General features: G+C 42.4%; 1 protein-coding gene across 1 annotated transcript; it reads right to left on the bottom strand.

Moving 5' to 3' along the window:
- Positions 1 to 730: 730 nt before the first annotated feature.
- LOC136717321 (neuroblast differentiation-associated protein AHNAK) lies at positions 731 to 25943 on the bottom strand. Its single transcript, XM_066694911.1, has 5 exons — positions 25833 to 25943; positions 25168 to 25278; positions 23375 to 23531; positions 22465 to 22622; positions 731 to 22004 (listed from the first exon to the last, which is right to left on the bottom strand). The coding sequence occupies exons 2-5, from the start codon at positions 25180 to 25182 to the stop codon at positions 1350 to 1352; spliced, it is 20985 nt and encodes a 6994-aa protein (XP_066551008.1). The 5' UTR covers positions 25183 to 25278; positions 25833 to 25943; the 3' UTR covers positions 731 to 1349.
- Positions 25944 to 27761: the final 1818 nt, after the last annotated feature.

Raw genomic sequence — 27761 nt, 5'->3', positions numbered from 1 at the left:
CTTGAATCAAGTCCCCATGTAGTCTCCTCTGTTCCAGGGTGAAAAGGTTCAGGTCCCTCAGTCTCTCAGTAGGACTTTCCCTTCAGACCTGGAATAAGTCTGGTTGCTCTCCTCTGAACTGCCTCTAGAGCAGCGATATCTTTGTTGAAGTGTGGAGCCCAGAACTGCACACAGTATCCAGATGAGCTCTAACTAGTGCATTGTACAGTCTGAACATCACTGCCCTTGTTCTCAATTCTACACTTTTGACATTATACCCTAACATTGTGTTTGTCTTTTTTATTGCTTCCCCAACATTGTTTGGATGGACCCTTCTAGGTCTCTCATTCATTACTTCTTCTAGTTCTGTTCCTCCCATAGTGTAATTATAGTGGACATTTTTGTTACCTGCATGTATTACCTTGCACTGCAAACATTGAATTTCATCTGCCCACAGATGTCGGCCCACAACTGAATATTATCTAAGTCCCTTTGAATAGCTGCTGAGCCACCTATTTTAGTATCATCTGCAAATTTGACAAGTTTGCTAACTTGTGTGTTGCAGGTTCATCTGTAAATTAACTCCTCTTAGTGTACTGGAAGTTTATAGACGCAGTGTCTGCTGTCTAGTCTGTCATAATCCATTTGTGTAAAAATGGAAAAACATTAAAATAAACCAAACCCATTTGAAATGCTGCTCTCTTTTTTTTCCTCATACATATGAGACACAATAAAGATCCATGTTTTCGAATTGTTTTTTCAAAATTTATTGGATGTTTCAGTGCAAATACATTGATTACATCAAGCTAAGGCTAGGGTATAAATTATCAATGCCACCAGTAAAGAAAACTGCAATAGGCTAATAAAATAACAAATACAATATATTTACATCATGTATTTTCACACTTTACAAATTTCAAAATGATTGGCTTAACAATAATTCTTTATCCTTCCTTTTCTTAATTTTTTGTTTTATTGTATTTTGTTTTCCTGCCTATTACTTTAAAGTCTAAGTCTGAGCCATAATACCAAGTGAAACCTAAAAAAATCGAATAAAATGCTGATTTATAATGATCTGTTATAATAGTGTTTCAAGGTGCATATCATTATGAGTTCATATAAGAATAGATTCCTTAAAGCGTAAAATAAATGTTAATTATGTAAGATGGCATAATGTGTCTTTGCTGTGTCTAATGAACTTGTCGCTGCGCAGTAACTGCAGTTTTGTGAGTGAATTAAACCTCAGCCTTTTAATAATATATGAAAAGCCTTTCTTTATATATGCAGAAATACACCCTGTTGTATACATACAATTTCAAGTAAATAAGCGGAAATCAAAGTAAAAAAGCGAGGCAGCTGTACAACATTGCTTATTTCTTTTCAGGTGGGGCTCCCTTGTCCGATTCTTCTTTCTCCGATGGGTGACTGCTGCCTGAAGCTGAAGACATTTCAGTACTTTCGAAAAACTTCAGCTTTTCTGAGTGCATTGTGTCTTTTAGCCTCTTGATAGCAGAGGCCGTCCCCTCTGCTAACGATTCACCTGAGGCGACTTCAAACTGGTGGGACTGAACTCTCCGGGTTATGACAACTTTCTCCTTTTCATCGCCAGATTTTTCCTTGACCACGTGCCGCTCCACTGAAATGTGCTTTCCAGCTGGCTCTGGAAAACCTTTAGCAGATTCCTCCGTTGTCCAAGGTACAGAGCTAGCTTTCACTGTGACCTTTTGTACAGGCAAAGCATGTACCGAGGATGTTTCCATTTTTGTGATGACTGTGGTGGACTGAGTGCTAGTTACACCGTGTTTTTCTGAAGTGACAACTTGTACGTTTCTTGTCCCTTGAGTATGCGCTGCTGGTTGTTTTGATGTCTCCTCTGGAGGGGAAATGGCACCCACAGAAGCAGGATCTGTTGGAGTGTGCATTTTCTCTGGTAAACATGGTTCCAAAAGGATTAATTCAGTTCTTGCTGTGGAGGTAATAATGCCTGCTGGAGATTTCATCTCACCACCGGCCACCCGGACAGTAGGCTCTGAGAATTTCACTGTAACCTTTGTGGGAGAAGGAATTGGCTCACTAGAACTGATGTCAGCAAAGGCATCGGATGATTTTAAAGATGACATCAGACTAACTTCTCCCTCAACTGGGCCGCCTTCAGTGCTTTCTTCCAGGTCCTCAGATAGTTGGGTGATCTCTTTCTGTGAGTCTTTGGTAGATTTTGTGGGAGAAGAAATTCCCAGTTTTGGAAACTTAAACCATCCACCTTTATCGCTTTTTGTGGCAGTTTCCTTCTTTTCTGTACTTAGCTTTTTCTCAGGGGAAGGTGGAGGTTTTTCCTTTGCTTCCATTACAAGATTGGTGCTTTCTGTCTTACTGCTTTCTTGTGATGAATCACTGAACCCCAGCTTAGGAAACCGGAACCTAAATTTCCCAGACTTCTCCTTTGTTTGTGTGCTTTCTGTTTCCTTAGTTTCAAGAGACCCTTCAACACCCATCGACGGCCTTGACGAACTGGGTTCAGTCAGTTGAACTCCAGACGTCAGTTTCTTACCAGCCACACTCATATCACTTGCTTCATTGCCCTGTTCAGTCACTCCAGATTGAGAGGGATCTTCCTTTGATGATGCCAAGATTTCTTCATCTTCTAATGTAGGGACATGAAATTCAATATCCAGCCCTTTGAGTATATCACCAAATGATGGCAGATTAATTCTGGATGTTTTTCTTGACCCTTCAGACTCCACTCTAGGACCTTTGTCTGCCTGGGAACTTTTCGTTTCAGGATATCGTAGTGAGGAGGAAATGCCACCTTCAGATTTTCCATCAATACTGTGACTGGGCATTGACAAAAGGTCTTTACCACTTTTCCCTTCATTTTCTGCACTAATATTGATCTCTGGACTTTTGAGTTTTGGGAAAGAAATGCTAAAACCAGAGGATTTCTTCAGGGAGATGTCTGAAGACTGAATATCTGGTCTCTCAATCTCCAAAGAGGGTCCTTCAACACCAATTTCAGCACCGCTTCTGTCTAGATTAACTACTTTTCCACTAACTTCAGTATCAGGGGATTTTGTGTTTGAGGTGGAGATCCCAAACTTTGGCATTGTAAATGTTGGGAAACGAAATTTGGTAGGGGAGCCTTTAATATCAATGTCATGATCTAAACTTTCTGCTTCAGGTTTGGATATAGAAATATCAGTCGTTGCTTGCATTTTAATATCTGACTCTGTGCCTTTGACTTGGGGGAGTTTAATATCAATGTCGGGCATTTTCACTTTTGGCAGTTCAATTTTAGAATCTGGTTTCTCGATGGCTACTCTTGGACCTTGAATGTCGATATCGGGAGATTTGATGTCAATTCCTGCTTTCCCTGAGGGAACTTCTATCTCAGGTACTGAGATGTCAGCACTTATTTCTGGAGCTTCTGCTTTAACCTTTCCACTTGAGAATCCAAATTTGGGCATTTTAAATGATGGCATTTTGAATTTTGTTGGAGAGCCTTCAATATCAATTTCCTTAACATCTCCTTTAATCTTTGCACCTTGTATGTCCACCTGTGGCCCCTTGACATCCACACCTCCTTCAGGCAGAGAAATGTCTCCCTTTGGAAGCGTGACATCAATCTCTGCCTCAGGGCCTTTCACTTCTGGTTTTGACATCCCAAACTTGGGCATTGATATTTTGGGCTTCTTCAGTTTCACGTCAATCCCTTTGGCGTCAATGTCAGGCATTTCCAATTTACCTTCAACTGAGGGCCCCTCCAATTCCACAGTGGGCAACTGTCCTTCTAGTTTAGCCTGTGGAAGGGAAATATCAACATCTGGCTTTTGTGTCCGGATGTCCACTTTTGGAAGGGAAATTCCAAATTTGGGCAACTTGAATTTGCCTCCTTCGCCTTCCACCTCAACTCCTTTGCCTTTCATGTCCACATCTAGAGCTGGACCTCCAATGTCTACACTAGGGCCTTTGAGTTCAAGAGCAGGTTTCTGTCCTGAAACTGTTAGCTCAGGTTTAGAAAGCTTCACATCCACTGCGGGTCCACTAATTTCTGGACCTTTGACGTCCAGGTCAGGTTTTGGAAGAGAGACGTCCACACTTGGTAAGCTTATGTCTCCGGACACTTTGGGACCTTTCACGTCAGGTGTGGAAATGCCAAACGATGGCATTTTAATGTGAGGCATATGAAACTTTCCTTTCCCTCCTTTAGCTGCAATGTCAGGGAGTTCGGCAGATGCTTCAAGGGAGGGAGCTTTAATTTCCACATCAGGCCCTTTGATGTCCAGCTCTGGCTTAGTCAGGGTAATGTCAGTGTCTGCTTTTGGCATTTGAATGTCTATTTCTGGGCCCTTGACTTTGGGGAGTTTAATATCAATGTCGGGCATTTTCACTTTTGGCAGTTCAATTTTAGAATCTGGTTTCTCGATGGCTACTCTTGGACCTTGAATGTCGATATCGGGAGATTTGATGTCAATTCCTGCTTTCCCTGAGGGAACTTCTATCTCAGGTACTGAGATGTCAGCACTTATTTCTGGAGCTTCTGCTTTAACCTTTCCACTTGAGAATCCAAATTTGGGCATTTTAAATGATGGCATTTTGAATTTTGTTGGAGAGCCTTCAATATCAATTTCCTTAACATCTCCTTTAATCTTTGCACCTTGTATGTCCACCTGTGGCCCCTTGACATCCACACCTCCTTCAGGCAGAGAAATGTCTCCCTTTGGAAGCGTGACATCAATCTCTGCCTCAGGGCCTTTCACTTCTGGTTTTGACATCCCAAACTTGGGCATTGATATTTTGGGCTTCTTCAGTTTCACGTCAATCCCTTTGGCGTCAATGTCAGGCATTTCCAATTTACCTTCAACTGAGGGCCCCTCCAATTCCACAGTGGGCAACTGTCCTTCTAGTTTAGCCTGTGGAAGGGAAATATCAACATCTGGCTTTTGTGTCCGGATGTCCACTTTTGGAAGGGAAATTCCAAATTTGGGCAACTTGAATTTGCCTCCTTCGCCTTCCACCTCAACTCCTTTGCCTTTCATGTCCACATCTAGAGCTGGACCTCCAATGTCTACACTAGGGCCTTTGAGTTCAAGAGCAGGTTTCTGTCCTGAAACTGTTAGCTCAGGTTTAGAAAGCTTCACATCCACTGCGGGTCCACTAATTTCTGGACCTTTGACGTCCAGGTCAGGTTTTGGAAGAGAGACGTCCACACTTGGTAAGCTTATGTCTCCGGACACTTTGGGACCTTTCACGTCAGGTGTGGAAATGCCAAACGATGGCATTTTAATGTGAGGCATATGAAACTTTCCTTTCCCTCCTTTAGCTGTAATGTCAGGGAGTTCGGCAGATGCTTCAAGGGAGGGAGCTTTAATTTCCACATCAGGCCCTTTGATGTCCAGCTCTGGCTTAGTCAGGGTAATGTCAGTGTCTGCTTTTGGCATTTGAATGTCTATTTCTGGGCCCTTGACTTTGGGGAGTTTAATATCAATGTCGGGCATTTTCACTTTTGGCAGTTCAATTTTAGAATCTGGTTTCTCGATGGCTACTCTTGGACCTTGAATGTCGATATCGGGAGATTTGATGTCAATTCCTGCTTTCCCTGAGGGAACTTCTATCTCAGGTACTGAGATGTCAGCACTTATTTCTGGAGCTTCTGCTTTAACCTTTCCACTTGAGAATCCAAATTTGGGCATTTTAAATGATGGCATTTTGAATTTTGTTGGAGAGCCTTCAATATCAATTTCCTTAACATCTCCTTTAATCTTTGCACCTTGTATGTCCACCTGTGGCCCCTTGACATCCACACCTCCTTCAGGCAGAGAAATGTCTCCCTTTGGAAGCGTGACATCAATCTCTGCCTCAGGGCCTTTCACTTCTGGTTTTGACATCCCAAACTTGGGCATTGATATTTTGGGCTTCTTCAGTTTCACGTCAATCCCTTTGGCGTCAATGTCAGGCATTTCCAATTTACCTTCAACTGAGGGCCCCTCCAATTCCACAGTGGGCAACTGTCCTTCTAGTTTAGCCTGTGGAAGGGAAATATCAACATCTGGCTTTTGTGTCCGGATGTCCACTTTTGGAAGGGAAATTCCAAATTTGGGCAACTTGAATTTGCCTCCTTCGCCTTCCACCTCAACTCCTTTGCCTTTCATGTCCACATCTAGAGCTGGACCTCCAATGTCTACACTAGGGCCTTTGAGTTCAAGAGCAGGTTTCTGTCCTGAAACTGTTAGCTCAGGTTTAGAAAGCTTCACATCCACTGCGGGTCCACTAATTTCTGGACCTTTGACGTCCAGGTCAGGTTTTGGAAGAGAGACGTCCACACTTGGTAAGCTTATGTCTCCGGACACTTTGGGACCTTTCACGTCAGGTGTGGAAATGCCAAACGATGGCATTTTAATGTGAGGCATATGAAACTTTCCTTTCCCTCCTTTAGCTGCAATGTCAGGGAGTTCGGCAGATGCTTCAAGGGAGGGAGCTTTAATTTCCACATCAGGCCCTTTGATGTCCAGCTCTGGCTTAGTCAGGGTAATGTCAGTGTCTGCTTTTGGCATTTGAATGTCTATTTCTGGGCCCTTGACTTTGGGGAGTTTAATATCAATGTCGGGCATTTTCACTTTTGGCAGTTCAATTTTAGAATCTGGTTTCTCGATGGCTACTCTTGGACCTTGAATGTCGATATCGGGAGATTTGATGTCAATTCCTGCTTTCCCTGAGGGAACTTCTATCTCAGGTACTGAGATGTCAGCACTTATTTCTGGAGCTTCTGCTTTAACCTTTCCACTTGAGAATCCAAATTTGGGCATTTTAAATGATGGCATTTTGAATTTTGTTGGAGAGCCTTCAATATCAATTTCCTTAACATCTCCTTTAATCTTTGCACCTTGTATGTCCACCTGTGGCCCCTTGACATCCACACCTCCTTCAGGCAGAGAAATGTCTCCCTTTGGAAGCGTGACATCAATCTCTGCCTCAGGGCCTTTCACTTCTGGTTTTGACATCCCAAACTTGGGCATTGATATTTTGGGCTTCTTCAGTTTCACGTCAATCCCTTTGGCGTCAATGTCAGGCATTTCCAATTTACCTTCAACTGAGGGCCCCTCCAATTCCACAGTGGGCAACTGTCCTTCTAGTTTAGCCTGTGGAAGGGAAATATCAACATCTGGCTTTTGTGTCCGGATGTCCACTTTTGGAAGGGAAATTCCAAATTTGGGCAACTTGAATTTGCCTCCTTCGCCTTCCACCTCAACTCCTTTGCCTTTCATGTCCACATCTAGAGCTGGACCTCCAATGTCTACACTAGGGCCTTTGAGTTCAAGAGCAGGTTTCTGTCCTGAAACTGTTAGCTCAGGTTTAGAAAGCTTCACATCCACTGCGGGTCCACTAATTTCTGGACCTTTGACGTCCAGGTCAGGTTTTGGAAGAGAGACGTCCACACTTGGTAAGCTTATGTCTCCGGACACTTTGGGACCTTTCACGTCAGGTGTGGAAATGCCAAACGATGGCATTTTAATGTGAGGCATATGAAACTTTCCTTTCCCTCCTTTAGCTGCAATGTCAGGGAGTTCGGCAGATGCTTCAAGGGAGGGAGCTTTAATTTCCACATCAGGCCCTTTGATGTCCAGCTCTGGCTTAGTCAGGGTAATGTCAGTGTCTGCTTTTGGCATTTGAATGTCTATTTCTGGGCCCTTGACTTTGGGGAGTTTAATATCAATGTCGGGCATTTTCACTTTTGGCAGTTCAATTTTAGAATCTGGTTTCTCGATGGCTACTCTTGGACCTTGAATGTCGATATCGGGAGATTTGATGTCAATTCCTGCTTTCCCTGAGGGAACTTCTATCTCAGGTACTGAGATGTCAGCACTTATTTCTGGAGCTTCTGCTTTAACCTTTCCACTTGAGAATCCAAATTTGGGCATTTTAAATGATGGCATTTTGAATTTTGTTGGAGAGCCTTCAATATCAATTTCCTTAACATCTCCTTTAATCTTTGCACCTTGTATGTCCACCTGTGGCCCCTTGACATCCACACCTCCTTCAGGCAGAGAAATGTCTCCCTTTGGAAGCGTGACATCAATCTCTGCCTCAGGGCCTTTCACTTCTGGTTTTGACATCCCAAACTTGGGCATTGATATTTTGGGCTTCTTCAGTTTCACGTCAATCCCTTTGGCGTCAATGTCAGGCATTTCCAATTTACCTTCAACTGAGGGCCCCTCCAATTCCACAGTGGGCAACTGTCCTTCTAGTTTAGCCTGTGGAAGGGAAATATCAACATCTGGCTTTTGTGTCTGGATGTCCACTTTTGGAAGGGAAATTCCAAATTTGGGCAACTTGAATTTGCCTCCTTCGCCATCCACCTCAACTCCTTTGCCTTTCATGTCCACATCTAGAGCTGGACCTCCAATGTCTACACTAGGGCCTTTGAGTTCAAGAGCAGGTTTCTGTCCTGAAACTGTTAGCTCAGGTTTAGAAAGCTTCACATCCACTGCGGGTCCACTAATTTCTGGACCTTTGACGTCCAGGTCAGGTTTTGGAAGAGAGACGTCCACACTTGGTAAGCTTATGTCTCCGGACACTTTGGGACCTTTCACGTCAGGTGTGGAAATGCCAAACGATGGCATTTTAATGTGAGGCATATGAAACTTTCCTTTCCCTCCTTTAGCTGCAATGTCAGGGAGTTCGGCAGATGCTTCAAGGGAGGGAGCTTTAATTTCCACATCAGGCCCTTTGATGTCCAGCTCTGGCTTAGTCAGGGTAATGTCAGTGTCTGCTTTTGGCATTTGAATGTCTATTTCTGGGCCCTTGACTTTGGGGAGTTTAATATCAATGTCGGGCATTTTCACTTTTGGCAGTTCAATTTTAGAATCTGGTTTCTCGATGGCTACTCTTGGACCTTGAATGTCGATATCGGGAGATTTGATGTCAATTCCTGCTTTCCCTGAGGGAACTTCTATCTCAGGTACTGAGATGTCAGCACTTATTTCTGGAGCTTCTGCTTTAACCTTTCCACTTGAGAATCCAAATTTGGGCATTTTAAATGATGGCATTTTGAATTTTGTTGGAGAGCCTTCAATATCAATTTCCTTAACATCTCCTTTAATCTTTGCACCTTGTATGTCCACCTGTGGCCCCTTGACATCCACACCTCCTTCAGGCAGAGAAATGTCTCCCTTTGGAAGCGTGACATCAATCTCTGCCTCAGGGCCTTTCACTTCTGGTTTTGACATCCCAAACTTGGGCATTGATATTTTGGGCTTCTTCAGTTTCACGTCAATCCCTTTGGCGTCAATGTCAGGCATTTCCAATTTACCTTCAACTGAGGGCCCCTCCAATTCCACAGTGGGCAACTGTCCTTCTAGTTTAGCCTGTGGAAGGGAAATATCAACATCTGGCTTTTGTGTCCGGATGTCCACTTTTGGAAGGGAAATTCCAAATTTGGGCAACTTGAATTTGCCTCCTTCGCCTTCCACCTCAACTCCTTTGCCTTTCATGTCCACATCTAGAGCTGGACCTCCAATGTCTACACTAGGGCCTTTGAGTTCAAGAGCAGGTTTCTGTCCTGAAACTGTTAGCTCAGGTTTAGAAAGCTTCACATCCACTGCGGGTCCACTAATTTCTGGACCTTTGACGTCCAGGTCAGGTTTTGGAAGAGAGACGTCCACACTTGGTAAGCTTATGTCTCCGGACACTTTGGGACCTTTCACGTCAGGTGTGGAAATGCCAAACGATGGCATTTTAATGTGAGGCATATGAAACTTTCCTTTCCCTCCTTTAGCTGCAATGTCAGGGAGTTCGGCAGATGCTTCAAGGGAGGGAGCTTTAATTTCCACATCAGGCCCTTTGATGTCCAGCTCTGGCTTAGTCAGGGTAATGTCAGTGTCTGCTTTTGGCATTTGAATGTCTATTTCTGGGCCCTTGACTTTGGGGAGTTTAATATCAATGTCGGGCATTTTCACTTTTGGCAGTTCAATTTTAGAATCTGGTTTCTCGATGGCTACTTTTGGACCTTGAATGTCGATATCGGGAGATTTGATGTCAATTCCTGCTTTCCCTGAGGGAACTTCTATCTCAGGTACTGAGATGTCAGCACTTATTTCTGGAGCTTCTGCTTTAACCTTTGGACTTGAGAATCCAAATTTGGGCATTTTAAATGATGGCATTTTGAATTTTCCATGGGGGCCTTCAATATCAATGTCTTTAACATCTCCTTCAATCTTTGCACCTTGTATGTCCACCTGTGGCCCCTTGACATCCACACCTCCTTCAGGCAGAGAAATGACTCCCTTTGGAAGCGTGACATCAACCTCTGCCTCAGGGCCTTTCACTTCTGGTTTTGACATCCCAAACTTGGGCATTGATATTTTGGGCTTCTTCAGTTTCACGTCAATCCCTTTGGCGTCAATGTCAGTCATTTCCAATTTACCTTCAACTGAGGGCCCCTCCAATTCCACAGTGGGCAACTGTCCTTCTAGTTTAGCCTGTGGAAGGGAAATATCAACATCTGGCTTTTGTGTCTGGATGTCCACTTTTGGAAGGGAAATTCCAAATTTGGGCAACTTGAATTTGCCTCCTTCGCCTTCCACCTCAACTCCTTTGCCTTTCATGTCCACATCTAGAGCTGGACCTCCAATGTCTACACTAGGGCCTTTGAGTTCAAGAGCAGGTTTCTGTCCTGAAACTGTTAGCTCAGGTTTAGAAAGCTTCACATCCACTGCGGGTCCACTAATATCTGGACCTTTGATGTGCAGGTCAGGTTTTGGAAGAGAGACGTCCACACTTGGTAAGCTTATGTCTCCGGACACTTTGGGACCTTTCACGTCAGGTGTGGAAATGCCAAACGATGGCATTTTAATGTGAGGCATATGAAACTTTCCTTTCCCTCCTTTAGCTGTAATGTCAGGGAGTTCGGCAGATGCTTCAAGGGAGGGAGCTTTAATTTCCACATCAGGCCCTTTGATGTCCAGCTCTGGCTTAGTCAGGGTAATGTCAGTGTCTGCTTTTGGCATTTGAATGTCTATTTCTGGGCCCTTGACTTTGGGGAGTTTAATATCAATGTCGGGCATTTTCACTTTTGGCAGTTCAATTTTAGAATCTGGTTTCTCGATGGCTACTCTTGGACCTTGAATGTCGATATCGGGAGATTTGATGTCAATTCCTGCTTTCCCTGAGGGAACTTCTATCTCAGGTACTGAGATGTCAGCACTTATTTCTGGAGCTTCTGCTTTAACCTTTCCACTTGAGAATCCAAATTTGGGCATTTTAAATGATGGCATTTTGAATTTTGTTGGAGAGCCTTCAATATCAATTTCCTTAACATCTCCTTTAATCTTTGCACCTTGTATGTCCACCTGTGGCCCCTTGACATCCACACCTCCTTCAGGCAGAGAAATGTCTCCCTTTGGAAGCGTGACATCAATCTCTGCCTCAGGGCCTTTCACTTCTGGTTTTGACATCCCAAACTTGGGCATTGATATTTTGGGCTTCTTCAGTTTCACGTCAATCCCTTTGGCGTCAATGTCAGGCATTTCCAATTTACCTTCAACTGAGGGCCCCTCCAATTCCACAGTGGGCAACTGTCCTTCTAGTTTAGCCTGTGGAAGGGAAATATCAACATCTGGCTTTTGTGTCCGGATGTCCACTTTTGGAAGGGAAATTCCAAATTTGGGCAACTTGAATTTGCCTCCTTCGCCTTCCACCTCAACTCCTTTGCCTTTCATGTCCACATCTAGAGCTGGACCTCCAATGTCTACACTAGGGCCTTTGAGTTCAAGAGCAGGTTTCTGTCCTGAAACTGTTAGCTCAGGTTTAGAAAGCTTCACATCCACTGCGGGTCCACTAATTTCTGGACCTTTGACGTCCAGGTCAGGTTTTGGAAGAGAGACGTCCACACTTGGTAAGCTTATGTCTCCGGACACTTTGGGACCTTTCACGTCAGGTGTGGAAATGCCAAACGATGGCATTTTAATGTGAGGCATATGAAACTTTCCTTTCCCTCCTTTAGCTGCAATGTCAGGGAGTTCGGCAGATGCTTCAAGGGAGGGAGCTTTAATTTCCACATCAGGCCCTTTGATGTCCAGCTCTGGCTTAGTCAGGGTAATGTCAGTGTCTGCTTTTGGCATTTGAATGTCTATTTCTGGGCCCTTGACTTTGGGGAGTTTAATATCAATGTCGGGCATTTTCACTTTTGGCAGTTCAATTTTAGAATCTGGTTTCTCGATGGCTACTCTTGGACCTTGAATGTCGATATCGGGAGATTTGATGTCAATTCCTGCTTTCCCTGAGGGAACTTCTATCTCAGGTACTGAGATGTCAGCACTTATTTCTGGAGCTTCTGCTTTAACCTTTCCACTTGAGAATCCAAATTTGGGCATTTTAAATGATGGCATTTTGAATTTTGTTGGAGAGCCTTCAATATCAATTTCCTTAACATCTCCTTTAATCTTTGCACCTTGTATGTCCACCTGTGGCCCCTTGACATCCACACCTCCTTCAGGCAGAGAAATGTCTCCCTTTGGAAGCGTGACATCAATCTCTGCCTCAGGGCCTTTCACTTCTGGTTTTGACATCCCAAACTTGGGCATTGATATTTTGGGCTTCTTCAGTTTCACGTCAATCCCTTTGGCGTCAATGTCAGGCATTTCCAATTTACCTTCAACTGAGGGCCTCTCCAATTCCACAGTGGGCAACTGTCCTTCTAGTTTAGCCTGTGGAAGGGAAATATCAACATCTGGCTTTTGTGTCCGGATGTCCACTTTTGGAAGGGAAATTCCAAATTTGGGCAACTTGAATTTGCCTCCTTCACCTTCCACCTCAACTCCTTTGCCTTTCATGTCCACATCTAGAGCTGGACCTCCAATGTCTACACTAGGGCCTTTGAGTTCAAGAGCAGGTTTCTGTCCTGAAACTGTTAGCTCAGGTTTAGAAAGCTTCACATCCACTGCGGGTCCACTAATTTCTGGACCTTTGACGTCCAGGTCAGGTTTTGGAAGAGAGACGTCCACACTTGGTAAGCTTATGTCTCCGGACACTTTGGGACCTTTCACGTCAGGTGTGGAAATGCCAAACGATGGCATTTTAATGTGAGGCATATGAAACTTTCCTTTCCCTCCTTTAGCTGCAATGTCAGGGAGTTCGGCAGATGCTTCAAGGGAGGGAGCTTTAATTTCCACATCAGGCCCTTTGATGTCCAGCTCTGGCTTAGTCAGGGTAATGTCAGTGTCTGCTTTTGGCATTTGAATGTCTATTTCTGGGCCCTTGACTTTGGGGAGTTTAATATCAATGTCGGGCATTTTCACTTTTGGCAGTTCAATTTTAGAATCTGGTTTCTCGATGGCTACTCTTGGACCTTGAATGTCGATATCGGGAGATTTGATGTCAATTCCTGCTTTCCCTGAGGGAACTTCTATCTCAGGTACTGAGATGTCAGCACTTATTTCTGGAGCTTCTGCTTTAACCTTTGGACTTGAGAATCCAAATTTGGGCATTTTAAATGATGGCATTTTGAATTTTCCATGGGGGCCTTCAATATCAATGTCTTTAACATCTCCTTCAATCTTTGCACCTTGTATGTCCACCTGTGGCCCCTTGACATCCACACCTCCTTCAGGCAGAGAAATGTCTCCCTTTGGAAGCGTGACATCAATCTCTGCCTCAGGGCCTTTCACTTCTGGTTTTGACATCCCAAACTTGGGCATTGATATTTTGGGCTTCTTCAGTTTCACGTCAATCCCTTTGGCGTCAATGTCAGGCATTTCCAATTTACCTTCAACTGAGGGCCCCTCCAATTCCACAGTGGGCAACTGTCCTTCTAGTTTAGCCTGTGGAAGGGAAATATCAACATCTGGCTTTTGTGTCTGGATGTCCACTTTTGGAAGGGAAATTCCAAATTTGGGCAACTTGAATTTGCCTCCTTCGCCTTCCACCTCAACTCCTTTGCCTTTCATGTCCACATCTAGAGCTGGACCTCCAATGTCTACACTAGGGCCTTTGAGTTCAAGAGCAGGTTTCTGTCCTGAAACTGTTAGCTCAGGTTTAGAAAGCTTCACATCCACTGCGGGTCCACTAATATCTGGACCTTTGATGTGCAGGTCAGGTTTTGGAAGAGAGACGTCCACACTTGGTAAGCTTATGTCTCCGGACACTTTGGGACCTTTCACGTCAGGTGTGGAAATGCCAAACGATGGCATTTTAATGTGAGGCATATGAAACTTTCCTTTCCCTCCTTTAGCTGTAATGTCAGGGAGTTCGGCAGATGTTTCAAGGGAGGGAGCTTTAATTTCCACATCAGGCCCTTTGATGTCCAGCTCTGGCTTAGTCAGGGTAATGTCAGTGTCTGCTTTTGGCATTTGAATGTCTATTTCTGGGCCCTTGACTTTGGGGAGTTTAATATCAATGTCGGGCATTTTCACTTTTGGCAGTTCAATTTTAGAATCTGGTTTCTCGATGGCTACTCTTGGACCTTGAATGTCGATATCGGGAGATTTGATGTCAATTCCTGCTTTCCCTGAGGGAACTTCTATCTCAGGTACTGAGATGTCAGCACTTATTTCTGGAGCTTCTGCTTTAACCTTTCCACTTGAGAATCCAAATTTGGGCATTTTAAATGATGGCATTTTGAATTTTCCATGGGGGCCTTCAATATCAATGTCTTTAACATCTCCTTCAATCTTTGCACCTTGTATGTCCACCTGTGGCCCCTTGACATCCACACCTCCTTCAGGCAGAGAAATGTCTCCCTTTGGAAGCGTGACATCAACCTCTGCCTCAGGGCCTTTCACTTCTGGTTTTGACATCCCAAACTTGGGCATTGATATTTTGGGCTTCTTCAGTTTCACGTCAATCCCTTTGGCATCAATGTCAGGCATTTCCAATTTACCTTCAACTGAGGGCCCCTCCAATTCCACAGTGGGCAACTGTCCTTCTAGTTTAGCCTGTGGAAGGGAAATATCAACATCTGGCTTTTGTGTCCGGATGTCCACTTTTGGAAGGGAAATTCCAAATTTGGGCAACTTGAATTTGCCTCCTTCGCCTTCCACCTCAACTCCTTTGCCTTTCATGTCCACATCTAGAGCTGGACCTCCAATGTCTACACTAGGGCCTTTGAGTTCAAGAGCAGGTTTCTGTCCTGAAACTGTTAGCTCAGGTTTAGAAAGCTTCACATCCACTGCGGGTCCACTAATTTCTGGACCTTTGACGTCCAGGTCAGGTTTTGGAAGAGAGACGTCCACACTTGGTAAGCTTATGTCTCCGGACACTTTGGGACCTTTCACGTCAGGTGTGGAAATGCCAAACGATGGCATTTTAATGTGAGGCATATGAAACTTTCCTTTCCCTCCTTTAGCTGCAATGTCAGGGAGTTCGGCAGATGCTTCAAGGGAGGGAGCTTTAATTTCCACATCAGGCCCTTTGATGTCCAGCTCTGGCTTAGTCAGGGTAATGTCAGTGTCTGCTTTTGGCATTTGAATGTCTATTTCTGGGCCCTTGACTTTGGGGAGTTTAATATCAATGTCGGGCATTTTCACTTTTGGCAGTTCAATTTTAGAATCTGGTTTCTCGATGGCTACTCTTGGACCTTGAATGTCGATATCGGGAGATTTGATGTCAATTCCTGCTTTCCCTGAGGGAACTTCTATCTCAGGTACTGAGATGTCAGCACTTATTTCTGGAGCTTCTGCTTTAACCTTTCCACTTGAGAATCCAAATTTGGGCATTTTAAATGATGGCATTTTGAATTTTGTTGGAGAGCCTTCAATATCAATTTCCTTAACATCTCCTTTAATCTTTGCACCTTGTATGTCCACCTGTGGCCCCTTGACATCCACACCTCCTTCAGGCAGAGAAATGTCTCCCTTTGGAAGCGTGACATCAATCTCTGCCTCAGGGCCTTTCACTTCTGGTTTTGACATCCCAAACTTGGGCATTGATATTTTGGGCTTCTTCAGTTTCACGTCAATCCCTTTGGCGTCAATGTCAGGCATTTCCAATTTACCTTCAACTGAGGGCCTCTCCAATTCCACAGTGGGCAACTGTCCTTCTAGTTTAGCCTGTGGAAGGGAAATATCAACATCTGGCTTTTGTGTCCGGATGTCCACTTTTGGAAGGGAAATTCCAAATTTGGGCAACTTGAATTTGCCTCCTTCACCTTCCACCTCAACTCCTTTGCCTTTCATGTCCACATCTAGAGCTGGACCTCCAATGTCTACACTAGGGCCTTTGAGTTCAAGAGCAGGTTTCTGTCCTGAAACTGTTAGCTCAGGTTTAGAAAGCTTCACATCCACTGCGGGTCCACTAATTTCTGGACCTTTGACGTCCAGGTCAGGTTTTGGAAGAGAGACGTCCACACTTGGTAAGCTTATGTCTCCGGACACTTTGGGACCTTTCACGTCAGGTGTGGAAATGCCAAACGATGGCATTTTAATGTGAGGCATATGAAACTTTCCTTTCCCTCCTTTAGCTGCAATGTCAGGGAGTTCGGCAGATGCTTCAAGGGAGGGAGCTTTAATTTCCACATCAGGCCCTTTGATGTCCAGCTCTGGCTTAGTCAGGGTAATGTCAGTGTCTGCTTTTGGCATTTGAATGTCTATTTCTGGGCCCTTGACTTTGGGGAGTTTAATATCAATGTCGGGCATTTTCACTTTTGGCAGTTCAATTTTAGAATCTGGTTTCTCGATGGCTACTCTTGGACCTTGAATGTCGATATCGGGAGATTTGATGTCAATTCCTGCTTTCCCTGAGGGAACTTCTATCTCAGGTACTGAGATGTCAGCACTTATTTCTGGAGCTTCTGCTTTAACCTTTGGACTTGAGAATCCAAATTTGGGCATTTTAAATGATGGCATTTTGAATTTTCCATGGGGGCCTTCAATATCAATGTCTTTAACATCTCCTTCAATCTTTGCACCTTGTATGTCCACCTGTGGCCCCTTGACATCCACACCTCCTTCAGGCAGAGAAATGTCTCCCTTTGGAAGCGTGACATCAATCTCTGCCTCAGGGCCTTTCACTTCTGGTTTTGACATCCCAAACTTGGGCATTGATATTTTGGGCTTCTTCAGTTTCACGTCAATCCCTTTGGCGTCAATGTCAGGCATTTCCAATTTACCTTCAACTGAGGGCCCCTCCAATTCCACAGTGGGCAACTGTCCTTCTAGTTTAGCCTGTGGAAGGGAAATATCAACATCTGGCTTTTGTGTCTGGATGTCCACTTTTGGAAGGGAAATTCCAAATTTGGGCAACTTGAATTTGCCTCCTTCGCCTTCCACCTCAACTCCTTTGCCTTTCATGTCCACATCTAGAGCTGGACCTCCAATGTCTACACTAGGGCCTTTGAGTTCAAGAGCAGGTTTCTGTCCTGAAACTGTTAGCTCAGGTTTAGAAAGCTTCACATCCACTGCGGGTCCACTAATATCTGGACCTTTGATGTGCAGGTCAGGTTTTGGAAGAGAGACGTCCACACTTGGTAAGCTTATGTCTCCGGACACTTTGGGACCTTTCACGTCAGGTGTGGAAATGCCAAACGATGGCATTTTAATGTGAGGCATATGAAACTTTCCTTTCCCTCCTTTAGCTGTAATGTCAGGGAGTTCGGCAGATGTTTCAAGGGAGGGAGCTTTAATTTCCACATCAGGCCCTTTGATGTCCAGCTCTGGCTTAGTCAGGGTAATGTCAGTGTCTGCTTTTGGCATTTGAATGTCTATTTCTGGGCCCTTGACTTTGGGGAGTTTAATATCAATGTCGGGCATTTTCACTTTTGGCAGTTCAATTTTAGAATCTGGTTTCTCGATGGCTACTCTTGGACCTTGAATGTCGATATCGGGAGATTTGATGTCAATTCCTGCTTTCCCTGAGGGAACTTCTATCTCAGGTACTGAGATGTCAGCACTTATTTCTGGAGCTTCTGCTTTAACCTTTCCACTTGAGAATCCAAATTTGGGCATTTTAAATGATGGCATTTTGAATTTTCCATGGGGGCCTTCAATATCAATGTCTTTAACATCTCCTTCAATCTTTGCACCTTGTATGTCCACCTGTGGCCCCTTGACATCCACACCTCCTTCAGGCAGAGAAATGTCTCCCTTTGGAAGCGTGACATCAACCTCTGCCTCAGGGCCTTTCACTTCTGGTTTTGACATCCCAAACTTGGGCATTGATATTTTGGGCTTCTTCAGTTTCACGTCAATCCCTTTGGCATCAATGTCAGGCATTTCCAATTTACCTTCAACTGAGGGCCCCTCCAATTCCACAGTGGGCAACTGTCCTTCTAGTTTAGCCTGTGGAAGGGAAATATCAACATCTGGCTTTTGTGTCTGGATGTCCACTTTTGGAAGGGAAATTCCAAATTTGGGCAACTTGAATTTGCCTCCTTCACCTTCCACCTCAACTCCTTTGCCTTTCATGTCCACATCTAGAGCTGGACCTCCAATGTCTACACTAGGGCCTTTGAGTTCAAGAGCAGGTTTCTGTCCTGAAACTGTTAGCTCAGGTTTAGAAAGCTTCACATCCACTGCGGGTCCACTAATATCTGGACCTTTGACGTCCAGGTCAGGTTTTGGAAGAGAGACGTCCACACTTGGTAAGCTTATGTCTCCGGACACTTTGGGACCTTTCACGTCAGGTGTGGAAATGCCAAACGATGGCATTTTAATGTGAGGCATATGAAACTTTCCTTTCCCTCCTTTAGCTGTAATGTCAGGGAGTTCGGCAGTTGCTTCAAGGGAGGGAGCTTTAATTTCCACATCAGGCCCTTTGATGTCCAGCTCTGGCTTAGTCAGGGTAGTGTCAGTGTCTGCTTTTGGCATTTGAATGTTTATTTCTGGGCCCTTGACTTTGGGGAGTGCTTTCATTTCTGCTTTTACATTGCTGCTAGAAACATCAACTTGTGTCATTGTAATTGGTTTGTGAACATCATCCGAAACAAGATCCGAAAGATCAATGTTTGGTAGTTTGAACTCGGGAATACTACTATCTGTTGCAATGTCTGGTTTTGGTTTTGCAAGATTCACGTCTGTCATTGTGATATGTTCATGCTCATCCAGATCAGAGAGGTTAATTTGTGGAAGCTTGAACTTCGGAAGCTTAAACTTTTCAATTGAAGCTATGATATCATCAGTATCCATTTCTGTGTGAATAATTGGAGCTTGTAGTTCCACCTCTGAATCTTTAACATCTATCTTCCCTTCTGATTTAGGAAGATCTGGTTGACTTTTAATCTTGCGGTTTTTAATTCCGATGGCTTCTTCCGCTTTGCTAGCATTCACATCAGTCACTCGGATGTGTTCGTGTCCATCAAGATCATAGAGGTCAACTTTAGGTAACTTGAATGTAGGTAGATTTAAGTCTCCCATTGATCCTTGAATACCTGCACCTTCCAGTTGTGTTTGGATCTTTGTAGCTTGTAATTCCAGCCCAGGGACTTTAACATCTATCTTTCTTTCTTTCAGGGTCACTTCTCCATGTGGAACATTCATGTCCACATCTGTTAGAGGGACTTTTACATCTGATTTTGAAAATCCAGTTTGGGGCACTTTTATCTTCGGCATCTTGAATTTTCCTCCAGGTCCCTTTGTTTCTTTATCAGTGACTCCTCTGGCTGCTGAAGCCTCAAGATCAACCACTGGGCCTGTCACTTGTACTTTACCCATATCTATATTTGCCTTTGGGTGAGAGATGTCTGTTTTTGTAATGGTTGTCTCATACTCTCCAGATAATAGTCCAACAGAAGGTATTTTAATCTCAGGCTTCTTGAATTTTCCTTTCACACTCTCCATTTGAGTTTCAGGGATGTCAGCTGGGCTTTTAATAGATCGAATTTGGGCATCTATGTTGACACCTTGGATTTGCATTTCTGGTTTTGAAAAATAAAGGCCAGTCTCTGATTTTGGCTTCTTCAGTCCAAATTTATGTGGTTTCACTTTAGGTAGCTGAACGTCCACTTCAGCCATTTCCAGTTTTGGCATGTCAGATTTTCCTTTTGGGCCTTTTATTTCCCCACTGTCAGCATCTGTTGATTGGATATTTACATCCATTTTAGGTGCTTTAATTTCTGCTTTTACTATGTCTGGTTTTGCTTTGGCAGCATTCACATCTGTCATTGTGATATGTTCGTGCTCATCCAGAGAAGAGAGGTCCATTTTAGGCACCTTGAACTGTGGAAGTTTAAACTTTTCAATTGAACCTATGGTATCATCAGCATCCAGTTCTCCACGAATTTTTGGAGCTTGTACATCCACCCCATAACCTTTAACATCTATCTTCCCTTCTGACTGAGGAAGATCTGGTTCACTTTTCATCTCTGGGCTTTTAATTGCAACAACTGGTGGCAGGGAGGAAACATCAGCTTTAGTCCTGGACATGCTGAACATCTCTGATTTGCTTAGGGCAGCTTCCTCATCAGATGCTGCAATACCAGGGAGAGAGATAACTGTTTTAGGAATTTTAGGTTTGTCAGTTTTACTTGTGGGTTCTGCCTGTGCAGTTTTTATGTCCTCCAGTTCCGTTTGCCTCGTTATACGTAAATCTCCTGTCTGCAAGAAAGTAGCTGTTGTGGCAGCACTGATATCACTGCCCTCAAACTTTGGTGTATGGATTTCTGTTACTGAACTCAAGATATGTTTCTCTGGCATGCCCATTTCCAGGTATGGGCCTCTGATTACCATTTTGCTTACTTCTGGTGCTGGAACATGTATGCTTCCGTCCTTGCTTTGCTTTCCAGGCTCTGTCCTAGGTGACACCTGTTGACCAATCGGTGGCTTTCTAAGTGAGAAATGTCCTTCTGGCATGCTCCCGTCAACCTCATCTTTTTTTGGCATCTTAATCGTACACCTTTCAGCTTGAGCCAAAATGGCTGGGCCTTCCATCTTTGCTTCATATGATTTTAGAACAGATTTAGTTGTTGGTGAAGGGAGCCTCTTCTCTCTACTGTCTTTGTCCACTTTGAGGATGGGGGCTTGAACCTGAAGCCCCATTTTTTGTGTAATGGCATCAAACTGGCCATCAGATCCTTCCTTTTGGCCATCCTCAGTTTTCATTGTTTGCTTTGTACTCATAACATCAACCTTTGGTTTCATCACATCTACTTTAATACTAGATCTATTAGAACCTACTCTTTGAGTGTTTATATCAATGGCGAGTTGACGTCCCTTCAATTCAGCATGTGATACTACATTGGGACTTATTGGGGCATCTCCTAGAGGCAGCTGCTCTGTGGTTTTGCCTCCAGGTTCTGTTGTTTGAAGCTCAAATTGAACCTCCGGACCCAGACTGTGGGGCGACGGTATAAGAATTAATGTTTGAGGTGAGGTTGCTTGGTGATCAGGACTTAAGTCTCCTTTCTCTTTTCCCTTAATATTCACTTTAAGTTCTGATCTTTGTTTCTTCTTCCTTCTCTTTCCTTCTGGAGTTCTTTTAGGGCGGCTACGTTCTGCACCAGGTTCAACAAGGATATCATCAGTTTTTGGTCCATAAATGGAAATGTCAGTGGTTTTGAGTGTCTTATCCAGAGAAATGAGTTCTGCTTTGTGTTGGCTAATTTCAACTTCAGGGCCTGTCACATTTGGAAGCAAGCACTCATTTTGTATCTTGGTGGTGTCCACATTTTCATCTGATTCGAAGGCACAGATCTCTGGTGTTTCCTGTTCTTTTCTTAGTGGATGCTTGGAAGAAAGCACCATGGATTCATCTTTCATTGGAGATTTCTCAATGACTTCCAAATGCTCTGACTTTTCTGCTACAGTCTCTGTAGTGTGCTGATCTGTTGATTGGATGCTAAGGTCCTTAATTCCCAGGTTTGACAGCTTTAACTTGGGCTTTTTCATTTTGGTTTTCAGAGGCTCCTGACCTTTAGTTGGAGATTCTGTGTCACTGGATGTTGGACTCATATCTAGTTTTTTCTGCTCCTCTGCTTCGGAAGTGCTGTGAGATCTTTTGAATTGCATTTTGCGTCCCCTTGTAAATGACGGGAATTTAGGCCAAGAAATTCTGGCCTCTTGGCGGCGGGGAGTTTTCGAGCGGCCTCTCTCCATAGTGGCTTTTTCCTGTGGAAATAATAACACAGAGACAAAGTTTACAGTATATTAAAGGCAAACATATCAAACAACATAAGTCTGTGCTTCTGAGAGGTAATTCAAGCTATGCAGAATATGAATGGTGTGTACACTGCTTAGTGTACTATTATAAACTGAAAGAAATATATATTTTTTAATATTCTAACATCAAATATAGCTATAAAGAATCGTGCAGTTGTGCAATGCTCTTAGTTATAATGCCTTTGCTCTCATATAGCCCTTTGAACATAACGTGTACCTCAGTGGTCTCTGGTTTTGGAATATTAAAATGTCAGATAGCAAACAAAATTTTCCAGTTGCCACTTTCTTAACTCCTTTGCGTATTAACAATGCGTTTAGAAACTGCACTTCATAATGCAAAGAAGTGCACTAGCACAAGGTGATATGAAAAACAACGACAGAGAAACTGAGAAATAAATTGTGAACTTACACTTTCTTGTAGGCTAGTTAAGGAACCTTCAGATGTCATGGATGAGTGGCGCTTCAGACAAAACTGCACTTTGTAGGGCTTGGCATGCTCCAGAATCTGCAGGGCGTCTTCATATTTGACGTCGTCGAAAAACACTGTTGCACTGAGTATTTGATCACCTGGAGAGAAATGGGCAAGCAGTTACGAAATTAGCTGCAGTGATCAGTGAAGACGTACAGTTATCCCCCTCATTTCATCTTACGTTGTTCCGTACTGACATTAACAATATCGCACTGAGCAGGAGCATGGAAGGGGCCCAAGAACTTCATTATGTTGTCAATGAAGCTGTCAAAATCATCTTTCTGCTCTCTAATAAGTGTTTTGTACAGTTAATTTAACCATTGTGAATTTGTGAATTTTCACAATGGCTTCAAATAGGGACGCTTCTGCTACAACATCTGTCTCGACTTACATCGTCTGGATTTAGGTTGCCTGTCTCAGAACAAATTGCAACGTAACTTCGGAGGATGACTGTATCTCCAGGAAATAATAGCACAGATACAGAAAGAATGTTAAGGCAACTGACAGTGTAATACAGAATTGCAGTTGTTGTGATTTTCCTCCCTGAAGCTTTCCTCAATTTCGTATATTGTTCTTCAGCGTATTGTAAGCCTGGTTTGTTACTTAATTCAACATGGAAACGATCCTGAGATTCCAGAGTCGCTTGTCACGGTTTATGTTCCTTTGAATTGAAATAATCGTATTATTAAATTATTAATATTTTCTCCCATTTCTTCAAAAAGTCTCTCGTCTTGCACAGGATAGTGTACGTACTCTCAGTATTGGGGTGTGCTATTTATGAGATACATTTAATTGCTGTTAAAAAAAAATGCTTTGAATGTAGAAAAATATAAAGAATAATACAAAGTACCTTCTATCAGGCTGAGACGCTTAGACGCTGACGACTCTTTCATTACTTCCTTGACGAATATCCCGTCCTTTCCCCCTCCACTTACGACCAATCCTTTGGCACATGCTTCTTTTTCTGTGTTCACAATCACATCTGATCCTTCCATGGTTTCAATTTCCTATAATACATATCAAGAGGAAAAACTCACAGTCGCAAAGCAGACCAGCACGGAACAGGGCATTTTACCTACACACATTCAGTTCAGCAAAGGCCCACAGTAACTGTGCAACATCAGACACTAGTGTTCTCTGCCTTGTCGTTCCCTCCTTGAATCAAGCCTTTGATTCCACTTGTAGAACAAAAGACACAATGGGAACTTCTTTCAGGCCACTTCCATTCCAACAAATAAAACAATTATCATAACTACAATAACTTCATTTCACTAAGCTAGCTTCTTCCTTTCACAGGACTCAACACACCAAATTAAATGGACACTGCTGACACTAAGGACTCATTCACACTAGAGGTTTGTTTCGGATTCAGTGCGGTTTGGTTCATTTGGGGAAGAGTGTGAACAGCATATTTCGATTGGCAAAGGAACCCAACCGAAACTAACTGAGACCACAGAAAGAGGTGAGTTACAATAACATGCACATTTATATGTATCTGTTCATTTACTTATTGTTAATGGTAACATCAGTAATTTTTAAAACAACTGGATATTGGGGTATATTCATGAAGGGTGTTACACCAGGGTATTTCTGTATTAAAAAAAAAAAAATTGAATAAAATACAAGTAAAGTTAACATTCATAGATAGAGCCTACAATTTGATCTAAAGATGCCATGTAGGAACGATTAAGTTTTATATTCATTTTGTGGCTTATTTGTACTTTTGTTTGTGTGAGAAAGTAAGTGTCAGAATTGCTATAAAACCCATAATTTAATGTATTATGTAAAGTGGCACTATAATTTTAAAGTTATGACAACAGCAGCAGCAGTAAAATACCCCTAGATGGATATTTAGTATTATACTGTATTAGTATTTTTATATAGGCAAAACAATCACCATCACCACTGATTATAAAATTCACAAGTATAGCAGCCTATTGTTGTATTCAATACCTGCATACAATACATTTAAATATTGGTTGTGTTCATGATAAATCATCAGTTTTTGAAAATGAATTGCTTCGCTGGTCAGATCTGTGCACATTCTGCATAATGTGAACACACCCATGTATTATTCGGTTGCATTAGAAGTAGACTAATGTATTTGGTGGACTACTGTATATAGTTACTTTATTACCTGTCTAATATTTGTTATTGTACGAGTCATGCTGCCATTGCTTATATGCAATAATCATGTAAAATGCAGTTATCTGGTGTTATTAATACAAAATGAACTGAGCTCACTTGATTATTACAATGTCCCTGGGAAAACATGGAAGTGAACCACGAAATTGAAAAATGTTTCCAAACAAACAGTACATTTGTACACAAGACAAATGTTTACAGCCAGCACACTGATACATTGTTTCAAAGCAAATGAACCAAACAAAGTTAGTTTTAAACTAACCCAGTGTGAATAGGGGTTAAGATACAGTTCAGTAACACGCTTCAACTAACATAATGTGTTACCATCATCAGATTCTGTCTTGAATCTTTCTGAAAGCCAGTCTCTGTGCCACTCTGTGCATGAAGTTAAACTCTTGTCAAACAAGATGATCCTGTACAGAAATGAATGGTGTACCGTGGTAACTTGGGCTTCCATTCACTCCATCAACCCTCCTTTTCTAGCAATCGGCTACTCACCTCCGTTTGACTCATTTTTGCAGAGAAGTGCTTCTCAAAGAATGCTCCAAATCCAATTCGTTTCCCTTTTTTGTAGTCAGGATGTTTCGGATCATATATTTCTTCCTCAGCCTTACATTGTGAAAAGGAAACACGATATGTAATTTGACAACGTAACATGTAAGAGCAAAGCTATTAGCTGCATGACATATTGAGACAGATAGCTGTGGTCTACAGATGGGTGTGTGGGTGAAAGGCTAAAGAAAATAGTAAGACTACTGGAGTATTGTAAGAGCTTGGAGTTTGTTTGACTGAAATAAAGTGTGTAATGTTTAGAATGCCACATTTAGAGTAATTCAGTAAGGACATCTAAAAGTAGATATTTTTAATTTTGATGTACCACCAGTCAATGTTTAATGATTATATGTTTAATGTGGTGCAAAAACAGTTTAGACACCCTTTATGTGTATGTGTCCATATGCCACAAACTAATCAAAAGTGTGTGCGCGCGTACACACACACACACACACCTATAAATAAAATAAAAATATATCTGTGCAATAAGGTAATAATGATAGAAACAGTATTAGAATGATGCTGTTATATTGTTGAACAATTGTGTGCTTTAAACATTTGAAGCAGAAACTCTTTGTAAAACCAGGTGGATTGGAGTCCAGGGGTTTTACCTGTTTGTTTATTTCAGTGTATTTCTCTGGGACTGGATATTCATACACTGGGGAGGAGCCTTGGGGTCGGGGTCTTTCCCCTTCTAAGATTTCAAGGGGCACATCAAGGGTCTGGGGGAGACACAAGGGCAGGTCTTACAAACTGAATCTTGACATTCATGTGTAAAAGCACAGTTCAGTGTAAAAAGTATGCAAATATCTACTGCTTTCAAAGTACTATTAGGTTCCGTATATGTATGTTTTATTATTGTTTAGTAAATACCATGTGTAAAACACATTTTAAAACCAACTTGTGTTTCTGTTTAATAATACTTTAGCTCTCTGTATATGTTTTGCCCTTTATAGGAAACAGCAGTGATTAAGAAAGAAAATTGCAAAAAGAGAACTATAAAAGATGTAATAATCTGAGTTTCAGATTATCTGTAGGCTGAGATTTGTGTGAAGCAGAAACCAACCATACTCATGTAATGTAGTATATAACCACTAGAGGGCAGCCAGGAAATACAATACAAATCAATTAATACATGTATAAATGTCCAGGATCTCCTATATTCTCATTTATGGTATCTTTAATATGATTTTTGTTTTAAAAATGACAACCCATAACTTTAATACAGACATTTAATTAAACAAACAAACAAAAAATAATCACGATTATTCAAATAGTTCCATGAATTAATCCCAATTAATCAAATATTTAATAATGACATAAAACATTGACATATATGAGTGTAATTCTAGCAGAATGGGTGTAAAATACTCCCAAGGAAATCCTTTTAAATCTTGTTTTAATAACAATTCCAGCAATCCAGTACACAGTTGTCACAGAATAAAAGAAACTGTTGCAATAGTCTGCAGTTTTCTTCATTACAGATGCACTGTACTGAAAAAGGTAAGCTCCCCTGTAAATGCAGTTAGATTCATTCATTATGAATTAACTGCATGCGTTAACGCTGACAGCCCTAATATTAACACAGAGAAACACATCTTTGGGAATGATAGGAGATGAATCTGATCAGCTGTTATGAGAATCTGCATTATTGGTTTGGAGTCATATCTACTCCGTACGTTCTGCCCTTCGACATTTCCAAGTTTTTTGAATGTAAGAAGAAAACAAATGTTTGAAAAATCAACTCACAGATTCATCTTCAATGTCAGGTTCTGGCCCCTTCAGCTGTCTCCCAGACCCTGTTTAAGGAGGGGATTGAACATGTTAATGTCAAGATATAAGAACCACAGTTTTCCTCATGACATGATATTGAAGTTTGTGCAGCTTTCAAATACTTTAACAAGTTCATGGATGACTTGAAAGGCATCTGTGTGTCGATGCCAAAGTACCATGAGCATAATATTTTTTATGGAATATGGTTCTCCAGCTCCCACTGCCAGGGAATCTCAAAGACAAATCTCAAAGCTCCCCTGTATCCTACCTACAGACAGACATCAACCCCAATGAGCAGAAGTGAGCTGTACTGGTACTTCACCGATCGGTGCAACAACCTCCCGGTGAAATTACATCACAGGCCTCTGTAACACTGATTCCAACATGCTTACTGATTGTGTGGGTAAGATAAGCCATCCCAGTGCTCAATTTGCATTAGGTCTCATATATGCAGTAGTGTTGTAGAGTAGAGCTTCCCATCCCTGGTCCTGGGGGCCCACTTCCCTTCTGGTTTTTGTTCCAACCCACTTTTCAATTTCTTAATTCAACCTTCATTTGACAAATGATTTGCTTAATTTGACATTTGCAATTGTTTAACTTATAAAAAGCTGCATCTTTCAGGCACATTATACAATGTTGTATTTTACATGAGAGATTCCAGCTGTTTAAAATGATGAATAAGCTCCAATGAGGGACATTCTTAGCTCAATTAAAGCTGTGAGATTTTGGTTGGAACAAAAACTAGGGTTGGGAGCCACTGCTCTAGA

The sequence above is a fragment of the Amia ocellicauda genome, chromosome 21 (assembly GCF_036373705.1).
Source record: "Amia ocellicauda isolate fAmiCal2 chromosome 21, fAmiCal2.hap1, whole genome shotgun sequence".
NCBI lineage: Eukaryota > Metazoa > Chordata > Actinopteri > Amiiformes > Amiidae > Amia > Amia ocellicauda.
Note: the sequence above shows the minus strand (reverse complement) of the source record. Positions and strands in the feature narration are given on the sequence as shown.

Bases quoted from the DNA above. Each gene is read 5' to 3' on its own strand.
- LOC136717321 (XM_066694911.1), bottom strand. The intron at 22,623-23,374 runs GTACTTTGTATT...ATTTCTCTCCAG, and splicing joins GCGTCTCAGCCTGATAGAAG to GTGATCAAATACTCAGTGCA. The intron at 22,005-22,464 runs GTAAGTTCACAA...TTATTTCCACAG, and splicing joins TAACTAGCCTACAAGAAAGT to GAAAAAGCCACTATGGAGAG.